Genomic DNA, 16104 nt, shown 5'->3' with positions numbered 1-16104 from the left:
CAGAAGTGGAAAACTGCTGGTGAGACAGAACAAGCTACTTCAATGTAAACACCACCTTTGTTTCATGGCAAAAAAAGGGATACAATGCAGTAGCATTTTGCTAACATGGACATTGTTTAGGGTGATAACCCTAACCTAGGTGGTCCTACCTGGAACCTCAGTGAGAGTTATGTGATTAAACAGAGCAAAGAAAAATATACATCATGCATCACAGGGAAAATCTCTGCTGTGAATCAGTCTCTTTAGGGAAGCAGCAGAAGTGTTGTTTCCTGAGTCGCTTGGAGTTAGAAGGGAGAAGCATTGAAAATCGTGTGGTAGAGAACACTGGTGTATGGACCAAGGGATGAGCAAGTCTGTTTCTCTTTGGAACTGGGTGTACCACTGGATGCATTTTTAAAGGCATAAAAATGCCCATACGGATTTTCCAGGTTGTTAATAGTCAGTGATGGCAAGTCGGAAGTGAGATGATAGGAGAAAAAGGAATTTATCACTGTAGGGTAGTGTTGGGGGTAGGACACGAAGAAAGAATGGGGCTTGCGGGAGGGAGAAGCCACATTCCAGAAAGGAGTTACTGCACATGCTGAAGGGCAGCCTCTGCTTGAGGAGAAGGGTAGACAGGGACTGGGGGACAGTCAGGTTAGAGGAGGAAAGAAGTCAGCTCTGAGAGGTGTATGTAGGTGAGAGAGTGAAAATCACGACAAAGAGAAGAGAAATGAGTGAGGGTGGAAAAAGGAAACACGTGTTTGTGAGCAAAAATAGTTGCAGTTATAGGAAGCGTGTTGTGGAAATAGACTGCTTGTCCCAGGTGGTTAACTGTAACCAACCGTAGTATTTGCAAGAAACATTTCCAAATTGCAGTCACGATGTCTTTGTGAAGTAGGTAAGCACTGACAGAGGAGGGAGGCAAAGACAGAAAGATTGAAAGGCAACAGAGGAGTCTCTGTTGGTGTGGGACTAGAAGGTTAGCATCCCTCACACTTGGCCCTGAGCTAGACTTTGTTTCTCTTAGCTTGTGAACATATACTGTGAGTGCCCCAGGCTCTGCTGGCTCATCATCAAATACACTCAACCACCAAAAGAAATCACTGTCTAGGTCAAACTTCAGAGTGCTGCCAAACGTACCCCAAAGTGTACCCTGGGCTGGACTCTTTTGAAACAAAGGGAGCAGTGTGTTCTAGCAATCCCAAGCGCCAGGAAGCAGAAAAGGAGAAGGCGTAATTCCAGACTTGAGGCTATAATGACAGGAGAGAGAGAGGACAAATACAAACTGTTTACTGGAGAGTGGGTCTTGCTCCAATTGTTGTAGTGAGATCTATGCCAACCAAGCTATGCTGCTAGCTATTCTTACCCCAGGAGGGAAATAGATGTGTATTAATCACCTCTGCATTGGTATAACTGATAAGGTCACAGAGAGGTGAGGGAAGGAGTAAGTTGCTCCAAAATAACTATATTGATTAAAAAAAAAATCTCTTCTCTATCAAAATTACTTTCCTGGCAAAATGTTTACATTTTTAAGAAAGACAACACATTTTTGAACCCTAACAATACTGATTCATTTTAAAGCTTGTTTTCACATAAAATAGCTACAAATTTGCTCGAAGGAGTACATTCCCCTACACCTTTATTGGCCTTCCCAGCCAGCAGTAGGCTTTGTAGGGACTCAATCCTTGGTGTGTTGTCAGCACGCTCTCCCAAAGGTGTGGGTGGGGGTACTTTACACATGATTCTCTTCCTCCCTTAATTTTGTAGCAGCAGCAGCAGCTCTTTTTACTATAAGCCTTTCTGGCTGCTTGTCTTAGGCTTACTTGGGGGACAATAAAGGTCCTGTTCCAGGAGAGGGCTGCTCTGTTGTTTCAGCACTTCCCGTAAGTTGTTATGGGGGATGGGAAAGGTGGTCCTACCTGGAACCTCAGTAGATCGCAATGTGGGTCATAACTTCATAGGCAAAGCTCAGGAGTTGGATGTATCTTTTTCAGCTTTATCATTGCTTGAACCTCCATATATTACTCTTGAGCTTCTGAATTAAAAGTATACTGCAGAAACTTTCTCTAGTTAGAGTTGCTTAAGTTTGGCTCCAGACACCCGAGCTGAAAATTTAGATCAAATCCTGACTCGACTCAGGCTTAGCTCTGATTTTAATTTAACAAAAGGCAAAGATTTGCAGGGCTTTGCAAAGATTTGAAGAGAGTAAAACTCTGCCAGTGTTCATGTGAATGGATCTTTAGCAGTAGTAGTGAAAGAAATTAAATCACTTTTTAAGGAAGAGTAAACCAACACGTGAAGATGTATTCACACAGTACAAAGTAGGAGTGAATCTGTAACCCAGTCCTGTTATTCACAAATTATTTGGTACCACTGCATGACCATTACAAGGACTCAACCCCAGGAGTGTCTGTCAGGCACCACTATTAGTCCTTTGCGTCTTCTCTTTGTGCAATCAGAAATACTAACTGCATCTAATATGTTAAACATGATTTAGAAGCTGCTTTTCCAGCATGTTATCTGCGCTAAAATTAGTATTATAGGCATAAATAAACAGCCAGTTCTAAATGATTGTAGAACATGTAATCCCAAAGGGTCCTAAAACGTTCCCAGAATACAGATGGATAGCAGGCCAGAATAGAGTGTGCTGCACAAAAGCAGGGAGAGGGAAGGAGAGAAACTTTTGACCTAAGGCCCTAAGGTGCTGGGTCAGATCTCCTCCTCTCCTCTCTCTCTCTCTCCTCTTCATGAGAGAAACTCAAGTTTCTCATGTCCACGCAGAGCAAGCCTGACCTCCAGGGTGGAAGTCTTATGTCGGAGTGAGCCCCCAGGAAGTCACAGGGCTGAGGGGACCCTTCTGCAATTTGGACATGTTCTTCCAACGAATTCCAGGACCAGGACACACAAGAGACTCCTACCCTACTAATGAACGGTTTCCACATAGAGCAAGACCATCAGTTACGTAAGACCAGCTGAAACTGGTGGGGAGAAACCAGGTTGCCAGTTGAAAATATGCATATATTGTAAGTTAATTTAATGAACAAGTTTCTCACTATGGGCCATCTGCAGGAAGCGTACTGTAGATGACTGTAGTCTCTATCATGATAGATTTAACCAGAAACAGTCTTTGCAGAAGTGAACATCAAATGTAATGTCAGAAAATCTTTCGCCTTCCTGTCTGTGACAGCAAGCCGTGAGGTAGGGAAAAAAAAAAAAGCAGCAAACTCCACAGGTGTGGGCGACAGCTAATGCTGACATAGCTATAACGTAGTCAGGGGTTAAATTAAAAAGTCCTTCTGATTATCATATAATTTCCCCTATTGCCCACAAACCACTTCCTTTTCTACCCATGAATTCTTCCTTTATTCTTCCTTCACAGTAGACAGAAGGCTGGTGCATCTGTGTCAGGCAAGCATGAAGTCGGTGGCTGTAACTTTCTGTGTCCTCTGCTTTCAGTTTGAAGCCCTGTACGGTGAGTAGCATTTTAGATTATTCTCCTTGCACTAGATGTCTCTATGGAATATAACCCACCCAATGACAGGAGACAGTAAATGAGGCATGATAGCAAGGGGTTGGAGGAATAGAGGTAATTAAGGGAAACAGCTGCAAAAAGACTACTCTCAACTTTAACATCACTAGAGTTGGTGGGAAGAGAATTCCTGCCAGCACAGGGCATTTGCTCTGAAACTAAGAACTACAAGTTCTCGTTGTTTATATTCTTTAGCTCATCTGCTCAGTGTTACCCTCTAGCTGTTTAGACTGTAGTGCTCCAGCCAGCTTCCCTTGCTGGGCATAAGGTCTTATAGTAGCGACGGTGAATGGCTTAATAAAGAGAAGCCAAGTTATTGATATTAAACCTGCTTTTGTTTGCACAGGGAATTTTTATACTATGAAAAATGTATATGGCATGGAAGAGCAGATGAGATCATTTTGGTGCAGGCTTGAAACACAGACTGACTTAAAAGGAAGCGTAGCATTCCTAATGCTGTGTTTGAGAAGGGGCATGGTGACAGTGCTGATCTCAGTCCAGCCATAAACATGGATGTAGTGTTTTACAAGATTCAGTGTTTTATCACAGCTACGCAAAGTAAAATACCAGAGCTCACATTTATCTCTCTGAAACCCACATATTACTGGGCCAGGATGGAAATACAGATAATATCTGATTAAGAAGAGTCTTTTTTTTCATACATATACTGTCCAAGGATTTGGTACGATGCATCATATAAGTAAGACCTGAGATTTAGTGCGCACAGTTACTAAGGACCATCTAAACATGTTCCTTTGAAGGTCATGCCAAGGGCTATTGAATAGATTTGCTTCTGATATTCTAGTGATACAGGATAGGTTTCAAGTCCCCCTGTAAAATTTAAGTACTCCTGAGGTTTCATACAGAATTTAAGCTTTCATTTAAATAAAAACCAGTTTCCAGCTCTTTAGGCAATGCAGATACCCTTCTGAAGGTTAACTAATACAGCAATAGTCTACTGAGTTTTCAGATAGATTGAAAAGATGGGTGAAATCACAGGGAAGGAGGATTGTGATCAGTATCTCTAAAGGGACATGAGCTGCTCTTTTTCTCCTATTTTTAAATCTACTAGCAAAAAATCCTATCAATTTGGTTAAATATTTCTCAGCTAGTCAACTTAGCAAGTATACTTGATGAGCATGCTCTTACATGTGGCTGGAGCTATCTAAAAGGCCATTCCTTGTGGGAAGAAATAGGCTTCAGTTTTAAGGGTGCAAATAATTGTTCTGATACCGGCATTTCTCCCTTCTTTCTCCCTTCCTTCAAATATGGAGGATAGGATTTCGGCAGGGGGCTGGGGAGAGGAGAGGGCAGGAGAAAGAGACTGCCTGTAACAAGAAATAGTATCTCTCAGGTTTTTTACCTTACAGTGCTTTCAGCATAAAAAGTACTAATTATTATAATTCTTGCTAAAAAGAAAAGGGCTGTAAAAGATCAGCTTGATGTAAGACACATTAGCATGATAATCTCATTTAGAGAAGGAGCTAGCACTCCAGAGAGTGCTGCCGAGCACTGTGGCAATTTTTGGGGAGTAAAAGCAGAGTAACTTCTGAGATTTTGGGGGGGGGGGGGTTGACTTAGCAGTTAGCAAGCCCTACTTGTGATCTATGGATAGTTTTATTCAATGTAAACAGGTCACAGAAGGTGATATATGTGTGTATATGTGTATTATGAATTGATAACCCAATCATGATAAAGAAATTGTTTGTAAGAGCATGGAGCCTCTCTGGTGCCTGTAGAGGAACACAGGCAATGGGATTTTGGAGTACAGAGCTGTAGGATTCCACAGCACTTGAGGCCCTTGCTATGAAACATTGCACATTAGCTTTTGCATGCCGACATTTGCAAAGCATTATCACTGTTCACCCACAGATCTCCTGTTGTCAATACAGGAGGAAATCATGGTCATTTCTTAGAAGGGTGTCTGAAATATTATCAACAATGGCTGCTGTGTTAGTGGTATATTTTATAAGCGTTTCCATATTTCACAACATATGTTATACCATAGAAATAATTCAGATTATAGATGGCTTCCTAGAGTAATTCTGGCCATTACTTGCTTTGGCCAGAAGCACTGTTTTCCTCTCTTAATCTTGATTCTTGAAAGATAGGAACATGTTAGTTTTAGGCATATGACTAATGACATTGAATTGACTGTGTCATCTTTCAGAGTGCCTTGAAAGAGCAAAGCTATAGCAACTTAAAAAACTATGTGTGGTTTCATTATGCATTTAGTATTAACAAAACAAATGTGTTGTTTTAAAAGCAGGGTCTGCACTCTCCCTGCTCATCTTCAGAGGCAAACACACCCAAGTGAAATTATGCTTGTTCTTTTTGTCAGCTAATTAGTTTTCTGAGAGCTGGGGCAGATAAAACAAACAGCAAGAAAACCAAGCAAGAGTATTCTATCCTCCTACCCTAAACCCCAAGTTTTAAAATTAATCAAAAGTGGTTTTTAAACTTCTGTTAGGACCAAAATGCTTAATGGATTGGTGATGTTTGCAAATAACATTGGGTCTGCCAAAGAGCAACCAGAAAGCTCAAAATTGCAATCCCATTAAAATGAAAATAACCCCCCTTCCATTGGCCTCAGTGTCCAAGTACACTACCATAGAAATTCTCAAACCTCTGCCAAAGTGCGTTCCCACTGCAGTAAAGATGAAATGGAGACTGAAATGTACATGACTGTAAATACACTTATATGTAGAATGTACACACACACTCTTTCATAGTTTAACATAGCAAGAAGTTACTTTCATATACATGTTCATCTCTTGGATTCACATCTGAACCACAATATTTGTCTTGACACTCTGCTTCACATGAGGTGAGCCAGGAACAACTCTACACAACTCCACAGCGTGACACTACTATGAAATGAATGAAAGATTTGTTTCCTCTTGTCTCAAAACCCTCATATGCAATTGAATTAGTTCTTTTATGAAAAATACCAAAAAGGAACCTTAAGGACAAATCTAAGCATATTTACTACTGAACCAGTGAGATTCTTCTGTCCATTTCCAACAATAATGATGTAGACTACAAGTGATGTAGTCTTTCATTCACATATTTTTTGAGGTAGTATTAGGAAGGTTTAGTGAGTGAATCTCTCAATATTATTGGACATTTAAACCCCAGTTTCCTATCTCCCATCCCACTAAATGTACATTTATTCTGACTGTAGCTTAGCAAATGACATCCCAAATGTGTCTGGCCATTAACCACAGTGTTAGAGATCCATAGGATTACCCTAGGAATGAACTGGTACAAATGGGCACAGGAGAACAGCAATCAGGCACAGGGAGCGGGGAATAAGCCACCTTTTAGTATGCAGTGAGAGCATTCACATTAGGAGCTGATGCAGAATAGCTAGTGAGTTGGAAATTCATATCAGCTCTCACCCATTGTGGTCATCCATGTAGACAATTTTGTGTTTTAATCTCAGGCATTGTTAATATAATTTTAAAATGTGCTCCCTTTATACTATGCTAAGCATACTCTTCTATACGGTCACTTGTTTCAGAGGAATACTAATTGCATCACATTTACCAAAATGTTCATTCAGAGAAATACATTACTGAGTCTTTCTTGAAAATAGGCAGTTAAGGCTTCTGGGCCTGAGAGGATACAAAACGATCTTTCAGCTTGCCACAAGGTCACATGAACTACATGCTTAATGACCTCTCTCTGCCCTTTTCCATTAAAAACAAGGATTAAAACCATGATCTCTGACAAACATTTTAAACCACCCAGTATGAAAGGGCGATTTCATCAGCTAACAGCAAAATTGAACTATTCTCAGAGACAGAGAAATGAAATTCAAAGCTGTTGCTTTAGCGCTCAGAGAAGAGTAGCCCCATGCTCCCCTGGGGCATTGGGGGAATATGGCACCACTTGGCTCTGTAGCTGCCCCGACAGAGTCAGCATCTGCCTCTCCTCTCAGATGACCAGTGACGAATGTAGAGGTCTCAGCTACAGGTGGATGCTTCTCAAAAATATCAGGTCAGCTTACATGTTCACCATACTCCCTAGCTTCTGCGATATCAATACACTTTTTTTTTCTTCCCTTCCCTAAATAATTTGTCTGCTGTTGGGCCTAATTTTAAAGGTATATGTTACCAAACTACAGGCCATCAAACTACAGAGCATTTTAAAAGACCTTTATTTCAAATGCTGTTCTCATAGCAGCTGTTTTCTCTCACCATGCAACTTGCAAGTCATCAAGAACTGTTTCTTTATTTGACCTTTGATTTCGGCTTTTCAGACTATGTACCATTATGAGGGTTTGCACTTTCTGTATCTGTGCCTTCAGCATATCTAGAGCTCTATTTCACTGGGGGTTGGCGAGTTGTGCGTTTTGTCTGTCTTATCTTCACACCAGTGGTACAAGATGCCAAATACCTTGTCTGTTATCACACACTTAAGTAACAGTCCTGAGAGAAGTACAGATATTAGAACTGTCGCTGAATTAGATAACGGTGCTGACTGTGCACAGTAAACCAGGAAGAATGTGATAACTAGGAAGAGGGTAAATCAATCAAAAAGGGATAACAGTTTCTATTGCTTTCCAACTGAGCATTGCAAAGCATCTTCCAGAAGTCCATTAGCTTATGTATCATACTAAAAATATTTCAAATGAGTATCATTCATTGCAATGCCCTTGCCAATGGTGGTAATTGGGGAGCAAGAATTCAAAGAAGGAAAAAGCATGAACACTAAAAGATTGCCTCCATCCAGAAAGAGTTCAGAGCATACAAAGGTACCCAAATGAGAATAATCTTCTGTCCCTGTGCATATGCACGCTGGATGACAAAGATAACTGGTGCCTTGGGAAAAATATTATTTATACTGTGCAATCAGTGCAATACCTGGCACAGTTGAGGACCTACTCTGTGTGGATCTAGACTACCACGTAGCAGTAAGAAGAACAGGATGGTGCATCAAAGTCTTTAAGTATTTGCCTCGTATTTCCTTAGCATCATAAAATCCTGATGTAGTGTATATTTCAATCTAAGTAGCCTCTGAAGAACTTACTCAGGCTACCAGAAAACAGGAAAAGCATATACAGGTTTTTTTCTACTTGTCTGTGTACCTGTCTGTACCTTTAGTTTTAGGGCACTGCAAAAAGAAAAATTCCAAATGAAGCACTATCGGGCTGTGCTATGCTGCCAGTACTGACATACAAACCATTTCAAAGCGGTACATGCCACCAACCCAGCCAGGAAATTCCACTCTCAGTATTGCCATAGTGGGTGGTGAAGGAGGCAGTGGCTTAAAAAACAAATCCAGAACAATTACTAAAAATGTGCCTGTCTCCTGTAATGGGGGCTGCCTACGCACAATGGACTGAATGCAGTTTGATAATCATGTAGAGAAAATGTTGCTACTGAAAAAGGAACAAAACCGTATGCATTACTTGAAGATTTTCTTGCTGTATGTATTGGAGCATCTTCCAGATATTCATTCTGGATGTGCCATAAGAAGATGTTTTGATGCGGTGTTGAGCAGTGGGGGAAACAGAATGAACATAGACTGAAATGAGCACTTTGGTCTGGAAACAAAGTATAATGCTGGCTCATTGCAGACTCTGGATTAATGAGAAATCAAAAGTATGCTCTTTTATTTGGGGGCAGATCTCCTCAGTATTTGGGGGGAAATTTTACTTTCATCTCAGCTTCTATTTATGAAGTACATCTATTACTTTGCAGAGGTGTTTTTCAGAATTTGCAAATGCTATATGCAAGATCAATATTAATTCATGCTCTGCATTTTTTTTCTACTTTGATTTTTATATTTTGTGCTTTTATCACATCATATGATTTTATAGCGTAGCACAGACAGGATCAGATAGGCTAGTAACACAAATTAGAAAATAACTTCAGCATGGCTCAGCCCCTGTTCCTGCATCTCTCTTCTTGAATTTTAAACAGGAAACAATTTTGTATTTTTCAGGAGTTGATAGCTGCTCGTCAAGACCGTGCAAAAATATAGGTAAGACACATTTGCATAATTTGGTTTATGGTTTTAAATGCCTTTCTAGATCAGAAAATACTGCCCTTGAAAAAAAATTGTCTTTTTTTTTTACAGCACACTTTAACACATTTTTGTCTGAGGGAGTTTCCCATGCTATTGGTTGCTGACTTTACAAAGTCAAACTGTGAGGTAGCAGGAGGGCCTCGGTCAGTTTTCTTTCTTTTTGCTCCAAGAAATTTGCAAAATGAGAGTTGCACAACATCTGAGAGTTTTTCAGACAGTCTTTGGGAAGGTCAAATGGGATTTTTGGATTGCATGTGGGTGCATGCACAAAGTGACATTTGTCCTCAACTCCTCCCATTATGTTAGTGTTGAAGGTGCTATAGCCATCTAAGTAATTAGGTTTAAACTTTATGTCATGCCTCAAACCAGTATCTACTCTAGAAAGGAAAGTTAGGTCTTGTGGTTAAGGCACTTATGTAGGAGTCTGGGGTTCACATCCCATTTTAAGTTTTCAGCTACATCATTAGGGTGGAGATTATGAACCATAAACCAGAGATAATTATCATCATCTTTGTCCCACCTTGTTTTATCTATGAATAGGACAATCAGTCTGAGGCAGGTATTACATGTCCATATAGTGTTTGGTCCAAGGGGGCCTTTAAACATTATCAAGTAACTCACTGATCCAATGCCAACAGTGACCTCTCCAGCCTTATAGCAGATAACAGGCCAGGTTTTATCTCATCTCATTTATTTTCTCAGTAATGTCTGACATGACCAGAATGATGCACTGGTATCTCATTGTACAGGCCGCTTTCCACAGCCAGACTATTCTGAGTACCTACATGCCTGAAGTTTCAATCACATGGTTCACTTGCTTTATTTAAATGAATTTCTTAACATTTTAGGGATTCTTTTCATTGCTATGTGAGTGACTGTACATATTGTTTTTTTGTCTTCAGATCAGCCTCATGTTTCTGACTCCCAGGTGATGGTAGAATTTGAAAATGGAAACTTCAAGTTCACATTCCCCAACCCCAAAAATGTGAGTGAGTTCAGCATGACCCTCTTCAAAGGGCATGAAAAGAAGGAGATCTGTGCACTCCATTTGAGCGAGGAGAAAGTTATCCCCAAGAGTAATGTCACCTACTGTCAGACAGAGCATTCAAATAGCAGCACCACTTTCATTCTTAAAAATCTGGAAAGAAAGCACATTGACATTTATACCTACTGCCTGGAGATGTTCTTACCCCCTCCTTACATAGATTGCCGTCTGAAAGAAACCTATTTGTACATCCAAGGTAAGTTTACTTCTCTTCTCCCTTCACTTCAGTTTACTGATAAGTAGACACTGGGCATAGCTATGCTGCAGTGAAAAATGTGACTAGAGTCTGCACAGTTTTCCAAGACAGCTTAAAACTACTTAGCAGGGGGCTGGTAACAGTGGAGCTGTGTTGGCAGACTGCTCAGCATGGCCTCTTCATATTTATTCATCTTCTTGGGCAGGTTTTGCAGGCCATGCTGAGCTCTGCATATTGTTGGTGGCACCCAAGCTAGCTAGACTACATCTTCTGGAGTACTGCAGTCCCACCTTTGCCTGCAGCAGAAATTTCTGATTGTCCATTTTCCAAGCTGCTGAATGCAAATGTTAGATTATTTCTAGCCGGGGAAAAAAATCCATTCTGAGAGCTATCTTCATGTGCCTAGGATAAAAAAAACATCAGCAGTCAAATATCTGTGCTAGCAGTGGTATATGGAACTCTGATGTGAAGAAGATGGTGCTTACCTCTCTGAAACAGGCCTTCAGCTTTAGAGCCTTCTTAGAACAAAAGAGATCTGCAACTGCTGAGACTTTTTTGCCTTTTACTGAGAAGGGCTTGGACTAACTTCAGAAGACTTGCTGCACAGGCTTTAATTTTGAATTGCCTTTCACTCAGTGGCTCTTTGGTATATTAAGCTGAAAGAGTTAGTGGTTTTGCTCATACCCCTTCTTGGTTCTCCATATAGTTCAGCTACAACATGGTACTGCCTGTTGTCCTTCCCTTGCTATCGTTTTGTATCTCTCAACACCAGGACTAAACAAAGATAGAAGCTGAAATACTAAGGCTAAAATTATGTGGTTGGGTCAAATTATCTCTCAGCCCTCTCTGAACTTAAAACAGCTTCTCAGAATCAAGCTGTGATGTCCTTTTTTTGTCTGCAGTGTTTCCCAAAGCTGTCCGTTTCCATTTGTACGGATAGCCAGATGCTCATAGCTATTGCCAGATGTTTCATGCCCTATCACATTTTCTCCTTGATCTGGGCAAGGGTAATCTTGTGTCCCTCAGCTTGCCTTCCTATCCAAACATGACTGCCAAAGTCCACCATTCTTTTGACCAGGCAGCCCTTAAATCACCTGTGGTATTCACTGAATGTAAGCTTAAGCATTGCTCAGATCTGAAATACCATCATGCTCTCAAGCCTGGCTTTGTTGCTTTTCAGTCTACACTTTTAGCCCTGTGTACCAACAGTTTCACCTCTCCTTCTGGAAAATTGCAATGTTCTGCTTCCTGCTGAATACACTTTTCCAAGGTGGCTTTTCACCTCAGGAAAATCCTTCTCCAGAGCTCACTTTTGCTATTTTATTAATATGAAGAGAAGAGGGGAAAGAATTTGAAAAGTTATCTCTAGGGGGGGAAAAAGCAAATTATCAGTAATGACTTTTTTGCCTCCCCATCTCCAGATAAGGAAGACTGCATTTCACTGGGACTCATGTCATGGATAATTATTGGCCTGATCCTGTTTGCCATGATTTCCTGTATCTGCTGTGCCGTAGCCTGTTGCTTAAGGAACAAGGTAAGCAAGTCTATGAGATTCTGCACAACCCTCCTTCCAAGGGTCTTGGATGGGGAACTTGATTTAATGAGATTTAGAGGGTGGGACAGGCACATACTAACTCAGTACGTGATGTGTTTTTTGACAAAGAGACTGAGTTGTTAATTTACCACTGGAATTCAGTCATTGATGACAGCAGCTCAGATTTAATTTTTCTAAGACAGAATTGTTTATTGATTTAAAGGCTGGGAATCAAAGGAAAGAGGAGAAATGCTGCACAGGTCAGCAAAATTACTTTGGTAAGCAATTCACCTGATTGTTTTCTTCAAGAAGGGGAAACAAATCATCAGTGGAGCAATTCCAGCTCTGTTCTGGAGCAAAATCACTTCAACAAAGAACCAGTTGGCTCAGGAAAGAAAGGAGACCATGGACATTAGTTATTCTTTCGGACGATGTGTGTTTTTCATTTTCAGTTTGTTTTATTCCAAGTTTTCTACGTGAGTGTCTGTCTAGTCTGACTTTAATATTCCCACTGAAAAGTCAGAATAACTGCCCTACTTAAAGAACAAAGGGAGGAGTGGCGAAGGTTAGTGACCACAAATTAAATTCATGGTATTTTCTCTCTGTTTGCAGAATCAGCAGTGTGAATCCAACTCCCATGAGTACAACAGTGAATACATGCCCATGGCAGCAGTGAATGCAGCTAAAAAACCAAGAATCTGAGGTTGTATTAAGCCTAGTTGTACTCTGCTTGTATCTGTTGCAAGGCTTTCTCTGGGAGGGAAAGGGCTGCTTGCTGTGTCTCCAATTGATGGTGGGTGGGTGGGTGAGATTGTTACAATAGCTTGTTAATGGAGTTCATGCTGCCACATAGCAGGAAGGGGAAATAAAAAGCAAAATCTCTGGAAACCTTTTGAATCAGAATGGTGGGCTGGTTCCTAGAAATGCAACTGCTTCACATCAGTGCAAAGTAATGATCTTATGCTTGAGGAAGAGATGTGAAACTGTTCCATTCAGATTCTTCAGATGAGGCGTGGTACCCAAAATCTCTCTGGGGAAGTGATTTGTTAGATTTACTGAGTGTTACTGGCTAACGGCAAATAATCTGTAGAGAATGAGGAACTTCCTAACTACTTAAGCCCTTGCATAGTAGCCAGAAGTAGTTTGGGATACAGAACAGAAGCAGAATTTAGACTGATTCAGATGTATGGGGGTTGCATGTAACTAATTCTCCATTCCTGTTCCAGGTATAAGTTGCTTGTGGCATGGAAATTCTGGCGGCAGTTCAGCTACTTGAACCTGAACAATGGGAAATTAGCATTTCCTCACCTTTCCCAGCCTCCCTGAGCTCTTGTGCGCTCAGTCACGAGACACCCACTCTAGTACTGTTCTGAGCTGTGTTTTGCTCTAGCCTTGTGTGTTAAGTAAGTGGCACACTGCCTGATCCACTGACTTGTACATGAAGTGCTAACAATGTGTTAAAGATGTCAGCTTTTAGTTGAAGAAAATGTAGTGAGTTTGCTTGAGAGTAGATTCCTGTAGTGCTGCTACAGAGGGAACTTCTATTTTCTACAGTCTCCTTTATGATAAACTTTCCACTGGGGACAAAAAAAAAAAGACTACCTCCAATGCCAATCCTTGTGGCACAGCCATGAAGCATGGTTGATGTATTGCACATGCCCTTTTGTTAGGGCTAGTTTAGCCTGATGCTATCAATTCATCCTCAGATTCACTGTCAAACTTCTTAGCACCACACTAGGAGAGTGCGGTATGCACACATGCTCTCCTGCACCAAGCTGTGTGACAGCAGGGGAGCAAAACCTGAGAGAGCACAGCAGAGACTTCACTGTGACACAGTACCTCAAGTATGCGCATCTGCATTTTTCATATTTGTGCTATCAATACATCTTTGCCATTCACACCTTGGGGCTCCTCTTATTTAATTAAATTCTGAATTCTTTTACTAACAGAGGAATATATTACTTTCAAGACTGCAATTGTTCTTTAAATCAGTTCAAACCTGCAGGATCAGTCCCTAAACTAGGAGGCATGATCTCTCCTATTCACATGTCTTGCAGCACAAATACTACACAGTCCATAAGGCCAGTGTATTCATGGACTCTGCATTGCAATTATCTTCCTCTTGTGGTTTGACATGAAACCTTTACCACTTCCCCAGTGGGTTCAGGGGTTACTTGACCTGCCTCAAATTGCTCAGAGCCTTCAGTATGAATGAAATGATCAATCCTTCATGCTCCTTGTGAAATCCATCAAAACTCTGACCATAAATGACCAACTGGGAATCCAGCCTGAATATGATGCCAGACACCATTTGGCTGCTGGAAGCAGAGCGGTGCATTGATTCTGAGTCTCTCTGTAATTCATTGAAAAAACAAATATCGGTCAGAGGACACTATTGTGAAAGATACATAGCCTGCTTGTCTGGCAAACAGACGGCTGGTTTCAAATTTGATAGGGCAAACAGGGACTGTCAGGCATGAAGAGGACATAAGCTGGTATGTCAAGAACAGGGTTTTCCTCAACAAACACCTAAATACGTAGAAGTATTGCAGAGAGAAGGTGCAAATTGTTAACTGTGACATTAAGCAAAGGGGAAATGAGTGAAGTATCAAATGAAGTGGGGACTGCCAATTTCACAGTGGGTACCCTGCTTAGATAACTAGCTCCTAGGCAGAGATGTAGAGGGGCACTCTGGCGTGTTGGGTAACATTACATTCTCTCCTGTTGTTCTGACACATAAACTTTGCCAAATTACTTGACATCTGCAGCAAACAAAACTCTCCTCTGTACATCCACAAATACACTGATTTTACCATTTAAAAAAAGTATTGGTGAAATTACTGCCTTTGAAAATTATTGCCTTTGACAATTACTGCCTTTGAAAATTATTGGTGAAAATAGCTAACCTCTACTGCCTATGAGAAATGCTGGATGCAAGATCCTATGTAACAGTGGAGAGTTCTATCCCCTGGAACCTTTCACCAGACTGAAAAGGAAATTCAAGGAATAAAGAGTTTCTGAAAGCAGGAAAAATTTGAGGTTTGCCTTGAGATGCTGCTGGATAAAGGACAAATGATGAAAGTCTGAACAAGGTAGTTCAAAATACATACGTTCTACTCTGGAGAGATAAATGATTTATACTCATTGTAACAAAGCTTTTGGAAGTCTCAGGTTCCATCACTGCTTTCTTTTTGGAAAAAGAGATTTTTATTCTTAATAAAACATTTTTTATTATGCCATATGTGTCCATAAGAAAGTTTAGGCATGCATGCATGTCGCGTGAAAGAAATAAGCTCTATAAAATCCACAGTGCAATGGGGAGAGAGTACGGGGCAATTTAACCCTGTATAGCATCTCAGTGGGAAACAGGAAAAGGACTAAGGAAAAAAAAATATAAAAAAAGTGAAAACCAAAAATTTGGATCTGTTTCTATGCAGTGAGGTAATGACACTGTTTGGATCTCTTTGTTTCCTTTTATTTTCATGAGAAAGACTTTTTTTGTATTGTCCCATCTCTTCTTCCTTTCTTTTAATCCCTTATGCAGTATACAGATAAAGTTCAGGATTATTTTGGGACATTTTTCAGTTTCTTTCTGCCATTCTTCAAAACCTCCATATCAGAAGGAGCTGGAAGAAGATAAAGGATGGCAGAATGAGAAAAAAAAACATGAAAAGATTAACATGAGCTGAGTCTATAGACTGTGTGACAAGAAAGGATTAAAATAGAAGAAAACAAAAAAGAAGTCAATAAGAATAAACAAAAAGCCTGATATTCTAACAGGT

At 40.6% G+C, this 16104-nt stretch overlaps 1 protein-coding gene across 1 annotated transcript; it reads left to right on the top strand.

The window, feature by feature from the left end:
* Positions 1–3369: 3369 nt before the first annotated feature.
* Positions 3370–13911, top strand: ICOS (inducible T cell costimulator). The gene is made up of 6 exons (XM_076340741.1): positions 3370–3454; positions 9464–9502; positions 10450–10788; positions 12210–12322; positions 12935–13025; positions 13549–13911. The coding sequence occupies exons 1-5, from the start codon at positions 3397–3399 to the stop codon at positions 13022–13024; spliced, it is 639 nt and encodes a 212-aa protein (XP_076196856.1). The 5' UTR covers positions 3370–3396; the 3' UTR covers position 13025; positions 13549–13911.
* Positions 13912–16104: the final 2193 nt, after the last annotated feature.

This window comes from Aptenodytes patagonicus, chromosome 6 (assembly GCF_965638725.1).
Source record: "Aptenodytes patagonicus chromosome 6, bAptPat1.pri.cur, whole genome shotgun sequence".
Lineage (NCBI taxonomy): Eukaryota > Metazoa > Chordata > Aves > Sphenisciformes > Spheniscidae > Aptenodytes > Aptenodytes patagonicus.
Note: the sequence above shows the minus strand (reverse complement) of the source record. Positions and strands in the feature narration are given on the sequence as shown.